General features: G+C 40.0%; 1 protein-coding gene across 2 annotated transcripts in view; it reads right to left on the reverse strand.

Moving 5' to 3' along the window:
* Nucleotides 1–381: 381 nt before the first annotated feature.
* The window catches only part of UBE2E3 (ubiquitin conjugating enzyme E2 E3), a 57,720-nt gene continuing 45,274 nt past the window's right edge, over nt 382–12,827 (reverse strand). Inside the window, exons 4-6 of one of the 2 annotated variants that reach the window (XM_080400316.1) lie at nt 4,015–4,147; nt 2,101–2,248; nt 382–1,019 (exon numbers count right to left, since the gene is read on the reverse strand). In XM_080400316.1, coding sequence (XP_080256442.1) covers nt 922–1,019; nt 2,101–2,248; nt 4,015–4,147 — 379 coding nt within the window. In that variant the 3' untranslated portion in view covers nt 382–921. Of the gene's footprint in view, nt 1,020–2,100; nt 2,249–4,014; nt 4,148–12,827 lie in introns of those variants that run through there. The other variant, XR_013930172.1, reaches the window with a different exon arrangement.

Here is a 12,827-nt window from a genome sequence, read left to right on the forward strand (position 1 = left end):
TCTAACTTGGCCCTTGTCCTGCAAAAAAAATTTTTGTAGCAAGATTCAGGCAGTCTGTTATGAGAGCAGGACCAGCCCTGAAGCAACCAGCTACATTAACTTCTGGAGTAAGCATGTGCAATGCTCTCATTCCAACTTGAGAAAGAGCCGAACAGTATTAAATTTAAGGAAACTGTAGAAATGACATTTGTTCTGTTAAAAACAAAACAGGGAAAACTTAAACAATCCACAGGTGTGCATTAAACATTTAATAGCAAGCCTTTGCTTATGTATATTAATTTAAAGGTTATCCACAGGGATCTGTGATACATTGGCCCTGCCTTGTTACTATAATTAAATTTATTCAAATATTAATTTAAAATAGGAAAACAAAGAAACTACTCCTTGGGGAACATGTTTATTGTGTTTGAGATGATACACTGGGTGCTCTCTGAGCTACAAAGGGAAAAAGGAAATCCTTTCATTACAAACTGACAAAGGTAAAAGTTAAAACAGTTTTCACAACAGCATGTACCACATATTGGAAATAGATCTGGGTTTAATACAAATGACATAATTCCTAGTAATCTACAGCTACCTTTAATAACTTCATACAGATAATGAATTAGGCTAAAATGCACTATAATATTTGGTTGACTTCAGGAACAGTATCCTTAGTACATCACAAAATACATTTTGATATCCCAAAGAAGCAAGACTTGCAAGTAGGCATTTTAAACATAACTAATCTACAGCTACAAATTTCTACTCTTGATAGCATTTACCTTTTTGGGGGGCAGTATCCCAGTCTTCAAAAGGATAAAAGCAGAGTAGAATCAGTATAACATATACACAGAAGTCCGTATTGTAAAGGCTATAAAGATTTGTTGCACACTGCAAAGTTGCCTTCTGCACCTTCACACTGCACAAGTAGTTTGTCATTTATGTTGCATATCTCTTGGTCCACTGTCTGGCTATCCTGTCATGTTCTGCTCTGTTGGTCAGGTACTGAGTGGCTATGCTTCCAACCAGAGGGTCAGCTGCAAAAGGCAGGAGAAGATGCATTAGATGCCATACCAGAATAAAACCAAACCAAACCAAAACACACACATGATTTAAAACGCGGGACCTATTTCAAAACAGTCTTTGTTAGGCCAGAAAATGCTGTGAGGTATAGTGGGGCTCTTATACAAGACTTTCCAAGAGAAAGTACACAAGGCACAATGAACAGAAAAAGAGAAATGGAAAAATCTGTCATGGTCATATGCATATTAACAAATCTTGCACCAGCCAGGTGCCCTGCTTGCACCCCTTTGGAAGGGCCGCTGGGCGCAGGGGATGCTCAGTGAGCGCCATCTGGCACACCCCTGTCGCAGTGCTGGACAAGACTCATGTACATTAGAGTATCAGGACTGTAGGACATACACCGAGGGGATTCAGTCTGCCTCAAGAGTCACCAAACTTTTACATCGTAGCGGCTAATCCATTTCTCCCTGATCATTACCAGTATTTCATAAATGAACGGTTATCTTATCACTACTGCTCAGTTCCTGCCCTGACCACCCGCAGGCAACTAGCATTCATTTCCTAACGACACTAGTCACACAGTTGTTGTGGAAAAACTGCTGCTTCCAGTGGAGTTCCTCCCCTTCCAACAGGAACAAGAAACTCAGAAAAATGGAAAAATCTCTCCGAACACTGTCCCACCCACATCTGCAAGATTAAATGTTTAAATTGCTGCCTATAGAGAAGGGACTTCCTGCGGCCCCTTCCGATCTGCAGGATTTGTGAGTTTATAACTCAAAAGAACTTTGCTGCTTTCCTAGATTGACCGCTCATTAGCTGGAGCTCCTGCAATACAGACCTTCAATAATATCAGCTTATTTTTTCCATCATATCTTGGGGGAAAAATGGACTTAATGCTATTTGCTTTCTGTTGTGCCACAGGAGTGAAAAGTGCCATTAACTGGGGGACTGCACCCAAGCAGGCGTGTTTCATACCAAATTTAAAAAAACAGTAACTTTTATTTAATCTGCATAGAATCAAATATACAATTACATTCCATGGCAACTAAGTCACACGACTAACAGTGGATGCTCAGAAAACAATCAGCTCCTTACCTGGGTTGCAGTCTGTCAGAAGAGAACAAATAGACAGCAGAACCTTTGAAATAGTCAAAGCAGGGCTCCAGTTGTCTTTCAGGATATCCAGACAGATGACTCCCTGACTGTTGATGTTGCAGTGATAAATTCTGGTACGGAAAGTAACCTGGAATCACAGCATAAGAGACAGAAAGGTCATTCAGTGTTGCCCAGCAATGCTGCCCCTTGACTAAGCAGCAGCAGTGTCTGGGGTGCTCCCGGTTCTGCAGAGCTTCTGTGGAGGCAGCTCCTCTGCTCATTTTCTGAAACACAATTATTTCACAGAAAAGTGTGTATTTACTGTAGCCATGGCTACCTGTAAGAAACCTACCATGGAGATCCTTGGTACACAAACTGCTTTCACAGAGGCCCTCTATCTGTTACCCACAAAAATTAGGACCTACCTTGTAATGCTATGTGCTATTTAATGAACATACCAAGCATGTCAAGAACGATCTAATGACAAATGTAACTTTACTACCATTTCTGAAGGTGAAGAAGTAGACAGAATTTGGCTGCATGTGCAATACTAGTTGATCTTCTCCTTTATTTCGAAAGCCTAAATACAGACTGTGAAAATCAATATTTGAAATCAGAGTATTGTATTATTCTTGTTAAAATTAACAATGAAATCTTTGCCTTACCCTTCATTAGGCAGGACATAATATACAGCCAAAACAGTGCTATGACACTAACACCAACCTTGTTTTTAAATTATTTCAGAGTAGTATCAGTAGAGCATGTAAGCATTATTCTGCACAAATAAGAGGTTAGAGACATTTCTAAGTGCTTTAATTATATAAAGACAAGGAGATGAGGAAATTTTTCTTTTTCTTACTGAAGCAGGGGAAAAAATCCAAGATGTTTTCTGAAACTACTGAAAATTCAAAAATGATCATGCTCTAAAAAAATTCTACAAGATTTTCAGGAGGAATTGGTCTAAAACTCTGTAGCACTTCATTTTAACAATCTTAACTCAGAGAGTATTAAATTTTGTGGGTTTCAGAGAAGCGTGAAATACATAGAGAGTTTATTACACTTTATGCTGTAATCCTTCTGGGAATTGAAAAACGTGTCTGATTTATGGTAACAACATTATAGCCACAAGAGCCGTAAGTTGTAGAAACAGAAAGTATCGGTCTTTGCAAATGTCAGCAGCGTCCTTTCTGGTGACTTGGTCAACAGTTGTAATTTGGCCTTAAGGGAGGGGAGAAAGGAACAAGCTTTAACTTCTTTGATATCGGTTAGAAATTGTAATTTCTTACATGTCCATACTATTTCCAAACAAGGAAATTAAATTTTAGTTTAAGTTAAGGTTAGTTTCATTTAATAATAAGAACTTCTGCTTACAAATATTATCAAAGAAGGTTGTTTATCTTACCAGTAGTAGACAGATTGACAATTTACAATAACAGAAATCATCACAGTATTACCCAATTTGAAGTCACAATATAATACTCCAGTTGTCTATCTAAATTTACTTTAGCTTTCTGTTATTTTGCTAAAAACCATGTGAAAATAAATAATATAGAATCTGATTCATAACAGAAAAAGTTTATTATAAATATATTTTAGTAGCTGGAATGAGAAGCATAAGTAGGTCTTGCACTGTCTTCTATTGAAATTAAAAATTCTTGAATCTTAACTATTGATCAGAATTATCATCTCATTTATCACTTGGTAAAGCTTGGAAATCAGTATTTACTGTGGTAATCAGGATATAAATTAGACACAGGATTTTTCTCAAACTGCCAGCCAAGAGTTTGGATCTTGTCGTTTTCAAGAGACATAAACAGATCTGATATTCAGAAAGGAATAAGCACTCACTCCTTGCAAGTTACATTTTTCTCACATGTGGAAAAATGACAAACACAATAAAAACCTTACCCTTACCTTTGGTGGCTTGAATGGATAGTCAGATGAAAACGTGATATCCAGGAAAAAAACACCTCCTTCATATACAGAACCTGGAGGTCCAAGTATAGTAGATCTCCATTCGTAAATGTTATCCCCTTTAGGACCAGCACTGTGCAAAAAGAGAGAGAGAGAAAGAGTCAGGTGTTACCTTTGAGAGAGGTGTTTTATGGATTTCCTTCTACATTCATTTTGTTTAACACAAACCACTTGCCTATCTTTAACATCTGCCTAATTTCCAACTGGTTTCAGGGCACTGAGTGTTTTAAACTGGCACGAAAGCTGGGCACTCCGCTCTCCCATTGGAGATACAGCAGTGAAACAGCCTGACAATGAACTGCTGAACTGTCACTGTATGAAACATACCCCCAGATCTGCTTTCTCGAGTATGGGGTTGCTCTGAGCTTCTACATCATGCCCTTCCGATGACATCACAACCATACACAAAAACAGTTGAATATTTCGACCGCATTCATCTCCTCCAGGCATTAGATGAATCATACTGTCATAAAAAACATGACCTACACATATATTGATACATATCCATTGCCACTTGCTTCATAGGGTAAAGCGAAATGTTAGACCTTGGGCAGGAAAACGGGATGGAAGAGACAGAATCAAGTAACCTGGAATTGAGCTTCTTACAGCACTGTCAATCCAAATAACTGTTTCCTTCAGGATATACTTGTGTTATGCCTTCAGAAAATCACCATTGAGACTACTAGCCAAAATAGTTTATTTTAAGAAGTATGATACTGAATGTATTTCTCACTAGGGGAAGGGGTTATTGCATCATTAATTATTAAAGTAAAGCTTTAAAGAAAGGATAATGAACAAGCATTTTCTTGACCTCTGAGCTATCACAATTAATGCTATTATCAAGCAGTAACCATCTAACCTCCTCACAAAAAAATCAAAGCACCATCTTATTTCTGTAAGCAAGTCTCATGAACCTAACCTTCCACAAAAGGTCCTGAATCTGAGCTGCCCAGATCAAAACCGACTGCTATGGAAAACACCTCCACTGAGCTCACGCAGGTATAGTGGATTCATCACATCAAATCACAGACTCAGAGAATCATTTAGGTTGGAAAAGACCTTTGAGATCATCAAGTCCAATCGATAACCCAGGACTGCCAAGTCCATCACTAAACCATGTCCCCAGGCACCACATCCACACATTTTTTAAAACACCTCCACAGATGGTGACTCTACCACCTCCCTGGGCAGCCTGTTCCAGAGGTTCAACACCCTTTCAGTGAAGAAATTTTCCTAACATCCAATCTAAACCTCCCCTGGCGTAACTTGAGGCCATTTCCTCTTGTTCTGTCACTTGCTATCTGGGAGGAGAGACTGACCCCCACCTGCCTACAGCCTCCTTGCAGGCAGTTGTAGAGAGCAGTAAGATCCCCCTCCGAGCTTTCCCTTTTCTCCAGACTAAACCACTCCAGTTCCCTCAGCTGCTCCTCATAAGACTCGTTCTCTAGACCCTTCACCATCGACATTGCCCTTCTCTGGACACGCTCCAGCACCTCTGCGTCCTTCTTGAAGTGAGGGGCCAAAACTGAATACAGTATTCAAGGTGAGACAAGCCAATACTGTGGCACTGTAAAAGATCCTTTCAGTTCTCCCCACCTCGGCAGCCTCCCAGGCACCACCTACATCTCGCAGATACATGGGGAAGCGCCCTCATCCCTAGGAACCGGCGCTGAGGACTGTCATCATATGTGATTGCACATGAAGCAAGCAACAGGGCATGGCACCATCTGTAGCCTGGGAGTCTGTGGTTTCTGGCATTGCTCGACACTCAGAGGAGCCTCCCTACAAGCCCTCCAAGTGTTAAGGCTCTTCCTATGTCATGTCACCTCATGTCTTTGTCATACATTTGTCCACAGTCTGTAACATGGCATGTTGGACATTCATCCTTACCATGCAGCCACATGTGGAGACACTCACCACAGAGAAGGAACATGAGCAGTCTGCACTATGCATCTGCAATTCCTACACCAAAAATTCAGCTATTTTTACATTAAGATCATATTTGAGAAACAACCAAAAGCTGATTTTGATTATGAATTCCCTTTCAATTCATTACTTTCCAACATGTTTTTTATCTTGAGGACGTTTCATGTACCAAATGTTTAAACTGTTGCAGGCCTTTCATTAAACAGGACAAAATAATCATGGATTTTGGCTAACATTGTATTTAATTAAAAACAAGAACATATTTGATGGAGTTGTAGCTATCTTCCTGTTGCCAAAATGAAAGTAGGTAAGAACAGTGTGCTGGTCTCCACAGTACAGCTAGGGAAGAAAAACAAGAAGTGCTGTCAAAATAAAGTTTGCGTCTAAAATCACTGATTTTACCTTTCTCTTTGCAATGCATGCACAAAAGTGGAAGAAAAACAGTGGAAAAATTTCAGGGAAATAAGGGGAAATCCAGAGGCAAGGAGGTCCATTTTCAATGACCTGTTCATACCCTCAGTCACTTCAGAAGATAATTCTATTCATGCTCTCTAAAAAGCAATTAGTGTAAGAACTGAAAATATTGGGGCAATAATGACAATATTTAAAACCCACGCAGGCCACTGAAAAGTTTTAATTAATTCTTGACATTCATCAAGCTTACAGCTAATTAGTATTGTGCTTGGAAACCAAATTTCTATGGAGCAATTCCATTTCAGCATTAGATGTCCTAATGACTGTTTTACAGTTTAATGCAGAGGTTAGTGCTCTTGCCTCATGTGTCAGGTACCTTTCTTCCATACACCCCTAACAGCTGGATGCAATTCAATCAGATTAATGAAACAGCTACATTAAATTAGTGACATATTTCAGACCAATGAATCAGTCACAATTAAACGTGGCACTAGTCCGGTGCCAAACTATCTGGTAATCACTCACCAAGTCAGAGCAAGGGCATCTATCAGCTAGTAGCCAGAAGCTAAGTGCAGTAACTCTATGCCTGTCTGCTATTCTCTTCTATGCTACCACTAGCAATATATAAAAGGACTGGGCTATAATGTGAGAAGGGAATTCCTAACCTTGTAAGAGAAAGAAAATGCTGTTTGAACTCCTTCCTACTCCTGAGAAAAGATTGCTGCAATGTCAAAAGTAACACAAAGCTGTAATGATAATTACACTCAGATAAAGGACAAATTTGTTAAATTGAACAATTTCATTACACCTGATGGAGATTTGTGAAACAGCTGAAGTGGTGTCTCACTTCCAGTGGTGTAAAAGATACCCCTGCTTCATTAGCAACATGAAATCTCCCACAATTACTACGTTATTGGTGTGAGGAGACAGGAGATGCATGAGCAGGTACAAGACACTACACTTGGCTTCTACCACCTGCATATTTCCATTGGGGATCATCCTCAGCCAGCTATACCCCACTTTGGCTTTTGTATACATACCAAGGTAATCCTTTTTGGAAGTAAACAAATCCACACTCTCCAAGGCTCAGCAAAATATACCAGACCTACTCAGGTCAGTCTCGGCCTCTGCAATGATTTCCACAAGGACAGGGCAGTGGGGTCACACCCACTTGAGCAGCTGCAGAGGAGAGCAGAATGTGCAGTCCTGCCTCAGGCAACACTTCAGTTGCTACCCAGCTGGAAGTGACTGCCCGAGCCCCCCTGGAGTCACTGCAGAGCATCCCTCAGTGCTGCAGAAAGCCCCAAGCAGGGAACTGCCACTCCCTAGTGCAAATCTAACTTCTCTGTTCCTGCAGAGGACAGCAGAAAACCCAGGCTGAAAACTGGGAATAAGGAAGCTTTGCTCTGTCTGCAATGTTCTATTTCACTGATACACCCAGAAGAAATACTCTTCTGCTGTTGGGCACTAAAAAGGCTGGCGTGGGAGGTGCTTCTAGGGGCTCTACTAGAACTCTTTATTCCTGTAAGTTCTCCTGCTATTCAAGAGACTCACTTGCTTATTGCAAGCATGGGCTTCAAGCATCTTACCTTAAACCCTGAGAGCTGTGTTGAGTAACGGCCTAGGAATCTTTCTCACGGTCTGCCACACTAGACAGAATACCCCAGGCAGAGTGCTACAATGGGGAATTTCCATGGTCTTCTTCCCTTTCCATTTTGCATCACTGAAAGACCCAGCTCCTTCTGACTTCCTACCATGGAATCCATATGGACACAAAATCCTCCATTATTCTGTCCTTTAAAACACAAAATCTTGATGGAGTAATGGACCTGATGACAACTTCAGTGTTTTAGCCACACAGCATACATGTGCAGTTCATTGCTACCAGCCTGCTGCCCTCCTAAATTAGTTTACAGAACACCACAAATTCAGTAAAGGCACCAACAGTATATTCTCAATAAAAGAACTGCTCCATTATTTTTTTTAAATATGGGCTAAAAAAAAAATCTTAGACAAAATAACAAAGCAAATTAATTGAAATGACAAAACATTCTTTGCAAAATTAAGGGGGTTTTACTTCATACATAAAAGCATGATTATTTTTTCTTAATAAATTAGATAAATTGACAGACTAGTTACCTGGCTACATCTGCTTCCTAAGTAAATATTCATTATGCTACTTCACGAAGGGATACACACCTGATCCAGGTAAGTCAAAGGACTTATAACCATGCTCTATCTAAGATAGTCTGCTGAACAGATTTAATTCACAAGTGTGACTTCAGATGGTGAATTTGAGAAGAGACTCTAGAGGCCCATAAGCTCACACCAGGTCCTTTAAACCTAAGTCTGCTAAACCTTGGCTCTCAGGTTTCACAAAGATGAAGAACAACTTTTCCAGCACAGCGATATGAGCATTCACATGGATGTAGCAGCATTCATATCAGCAAGAAGTCTGTTAGACTCCTGATGCAATGGTTACAGAAATCAGAATTCAGCATTTGTTACAATTCACTAAATAAAAATGCATTAAAGCTGCCCATATAGAACTAGCTGCAGGATGAGAAACTAGGACAAGAAATTTCCAGTCTACATGATGCTAGTAGCATGCTGCCTTCTGCACTTGCTAGATGTGCTTCTCTCAACAGCACTCCTCTGAAACACAGGGCTCTAAATTTGGTGACAGAATGCAACTTCATAGTACTGAGACTGTGATAATTAAGAAAAATGTTGAAGGAAAATGTAATTTAGCTAGATTTGATGTTAACTCTGTGTTATGCTTTGTTATGAGAAACAATTTGGGGCTGTAATAGGGTATAGCTGGGGGGATTTAAAAAAAATCTGTTTTTTAGGAAGCTTGTTGACAGTGAAGATTGTCAGACTCTAAAACAGTCTTATGAGAAATGTCATTGGTGCCATAAACCCAAAGGTAAACACTGGCCTATATCCCAAGATGCCCATCGGGGTGCCTACATAGCGTGACTTAAGTGGTGGAATATTTTCCTGCATTCTCCTCTCAAGGGCCCCACCCTCAAGGTCTGACACCCAGGCAGGCATCACAAAGGCAGCAGCTAACGAGCCAAATGGGGTACCTGGAGTGAGAGTTACGTAAGGAATGAGCCCCCTCCCAAATGAGATTCAGCAAAAGTAAAACTCCTAAAGCTCTTCTTCGCAGACTGCTCAACCACCGTAACTCTGTCACAATGGTATAATTACAATACTTATACAGCAATGTAAGTGAAGACAGTGTTTTATGAGAGGAGCAAGGTATCTTTTTTTATTTTTCTTAATTCAAGTGAAGGTACTAAAGAAAGGAAGAATGAATGCCCTCAAGTATGTTCCACAACCTCATGCTTGAAAAGTCCACTTCACAAAGCTACATAGTGAGTTTTGCAAAAGCCACAACACAGCTTCAGAAACTGAGTTTTACAAATCCTGCTGTAAGGCACTCAGCATGTTACCAGCATGAAAGGCGCTGTTTTGGACAGCAATGTCTCAGCTAAAGCTGTTGGATGATGTTCTAGTTCAGTACCGTGCCGCTAGAGGGTAATGGGGCTGTAACAGATCCTACTAGCATATACAAGTCAGGCAAATACAGATCCCATCTGTACCGAGTCTGCCTGCCTCACCATCTAAGCTTCCGAGCTTGATGAACTCCTCTGCAGTGGAAGAAGAAAGCCCCAGCCTCACGTAACTCCAGGTTATTGCAGAGGCGGAGATCATATCTACCATATAGCGTACCTAGTGCAGATGCCAATATTCCCAGACAATCCGGGTAGAGAGACCAGTGACCCTCTAAAGCACAAGAAGCATCTAAATACTCCCTAATACCAAGGTACTCCATCTCCCTCTGGTGGCACCTACTTTTCACTGACTGCATGGAGAGCTTGGCTCCTAGCTCAAGCCTCTAAGCTCAGTACTTAAGCAAATATTCCTCACCCTACATGCACTAAGAAAGGGTTGTGTAGCTTTGTATCCACATGCTATCTTGTAGCACACTGGCTTTTTATCTACCTATAGATACCCACTGCCATGCTGCTCGTAATTAAAAAAAATAATCAAAAACCAAACCACAAAAAAAATCCCACAAGGAACCAAAAGATCTCTGTCTGGTGCAAGCTGTCTCCAAGTTAGTTCAGTATTACTCTGTGAAGCCTGGAGAGAGCCCAAATCACTTATCAGTAGTTGTATTTTAATGTTAAACATAGGAATGGAAAGATGCTCAGATTATTTTCCTGCTTTGATATTTTCAACATTTTGAAGCAAATTTATCCATTACCTTTTTTCTTAATCCTCTTTTCCCTGTCATGGAGGTGCTCTTTTATTTTTGGTTACAGAGTACAAGGAAAGGAAATTAACATTAATTAAAAGACATACGTTTGTGGCTTTCAGCCCTGTGACCTTTAAAAACTGCCAAGCATTGACAGCAGCTTCCATTTTCTTTCAATGCCTCGTTTACATGGCTTTCTGCAGTACTCATTCTCAGGGTTGATATTGTCAGCACCAGCGCCCTAAGCACCTCCACTGACAGAATTTGGGTAGTACATCCTCTATACACAGAAAGTGTAGCAAGAGCCTTAAGTATAGCCCTAATTTTTGTATTACAGCATTTTTCTAGGGTTAGACACATGTGGGTTTACTACAGCAATATATCAAATCCATATCGAAAATGCTTTTTGATAAGGTACTTCGTATTATTAAGGTTTCCAGGTTATGTGCAATTTCCCACAAAGAAAAGTTTCAGTCTATTGTGTTCTTTATATAGCTAAAACTGTTCTAATTTTACTTGCCACTGAACTATCTGCTATGTCTGTTTGCTGAAAAAGGTTATTTACTGCTTCTAGCAGATGCATAGAGGCTCTGTGTAACTGAGGATACGCAGACTCTAGTGCACTGTACAAACCTTTGCTTCTGTCACTTCCTTAAAGTCTATCATGCCCTTAAGACTGAAATCTAGAAATTGCTGCTGAAAAAAAAAAAAAATAGAGCCTATTTTTAACTCGTGGATCCCCTGCTAATTCAGCTGGTTGTAAAGTAGTGCAGGACTTGTGCCTGAAGCCATGGTTTGATGCAACAGTAAATTCAACTTGAGCGCTCTGCCTACCAGATCAAAAGCAGCGTGGCTACTCAAAGCAAAGTGCTGGTCCAACATAAAGTAACCTGGCCAAACCGTACACATTCTGAAAATGTCAACGGATTAGCTTTGTAACACCAGGATTTATGATTAATCAGGTATCAGTTGCCCTCTTGCAGCCAGCATAAAGGGGACATAAACTTCAGATTGCACGGTCCAGCTTAGAAATATAATCATGTGGCTGTATTTGGCTCATGTCAAATTGTACCATCAGGGGAACCTAACCAAGTGCAGATCTGCTATTAATCACCCTAAAGAGAAAGATGCAATATTACAGTGTTTTAGACAAAACCTCCAGTGCTAAATTTGCTATCGGTAGAAGAATACACACTGTTGTTACTAAAGGAAGCTGAGTAACAAATCATTTGATAATTCCATCAAAGCTGTACTATGTAGATAACCCAAGTAATATATTTCGGGAAGCTGACAGTTTTTCCACTGCCAAAAGCCCCATTAAATTAGTTCATTGCTACAATCACTCAACTTTACTTTCCTCTTTGTATTCCTACTAGTTCCTAGGACCTTTCTTGCTGCTGCTACAAGTCTGCTTAGGTTCTCTCTGTCTTCCAGAACAATCATAGCCAATTATGGAGACAGAATTCCTGTCATTTTTCTTTTGAAAAATAATTATTCCCAGAATGTAGCTTGCTAAACCACAACAGAAATACTGAATTTAAACCAAGTAACAAAACATATCAGATTGTTTCTTTCTACGCTTTTGACAGAGGAGTTGTAAATATATACTACTCAGGCAATACATAAAATGTTTACCAAACATGAGTTGGTTTTAAAAACAGAGAAATCACAGGACTCACAGGCATGAAGAAAGTTTGTGATGAACATTTCGTCTATTTTTAATATTGAAATCTGCATAGAAGTCCCTGTCACATGCCTACCCTGCAGAAATTATCCATGCTCCCTATAAAACACAGAGCGGGACAGTCAGTAAAGGGAAACATTTCTTGCTACATCACCATGTGCTTATAATAACAAAGCCATAATTTACCATAAAAAAAAAGACTAGCATCCTGTCATCAGTATTGAAACACTAGTAGTACTAGTGGCAAAATGTGTGCTATTTTCTTAGTGTTGGTATGAAGCTCAATTTGTACTAAGGCCAAATCAATTTGCCACAGAAATCTGTCTACCAGGTATACAGTTCATGTTTCCTTCCACTCAAAATTACTGATGAACCTGTACTTAGCGAACATGGCAAATTTTGCTTTTCTTCCATGAGAGAGGATCCTTCTCGACTCCCTAACAAAACAAAACTCACTTG

The sequence above is a fragment of the Falco punctatus genome (assembly GCF_963210335.1).
Source record: "Falco punctatus genome assembly, chromosome: 8".
NCBI classification, from domain to species: domain Eukaryota; kingdom Metazoa; phylum Chordata; class Aves; order Falconiformes; family Falconidae; genus Falco; species Falco punctatus.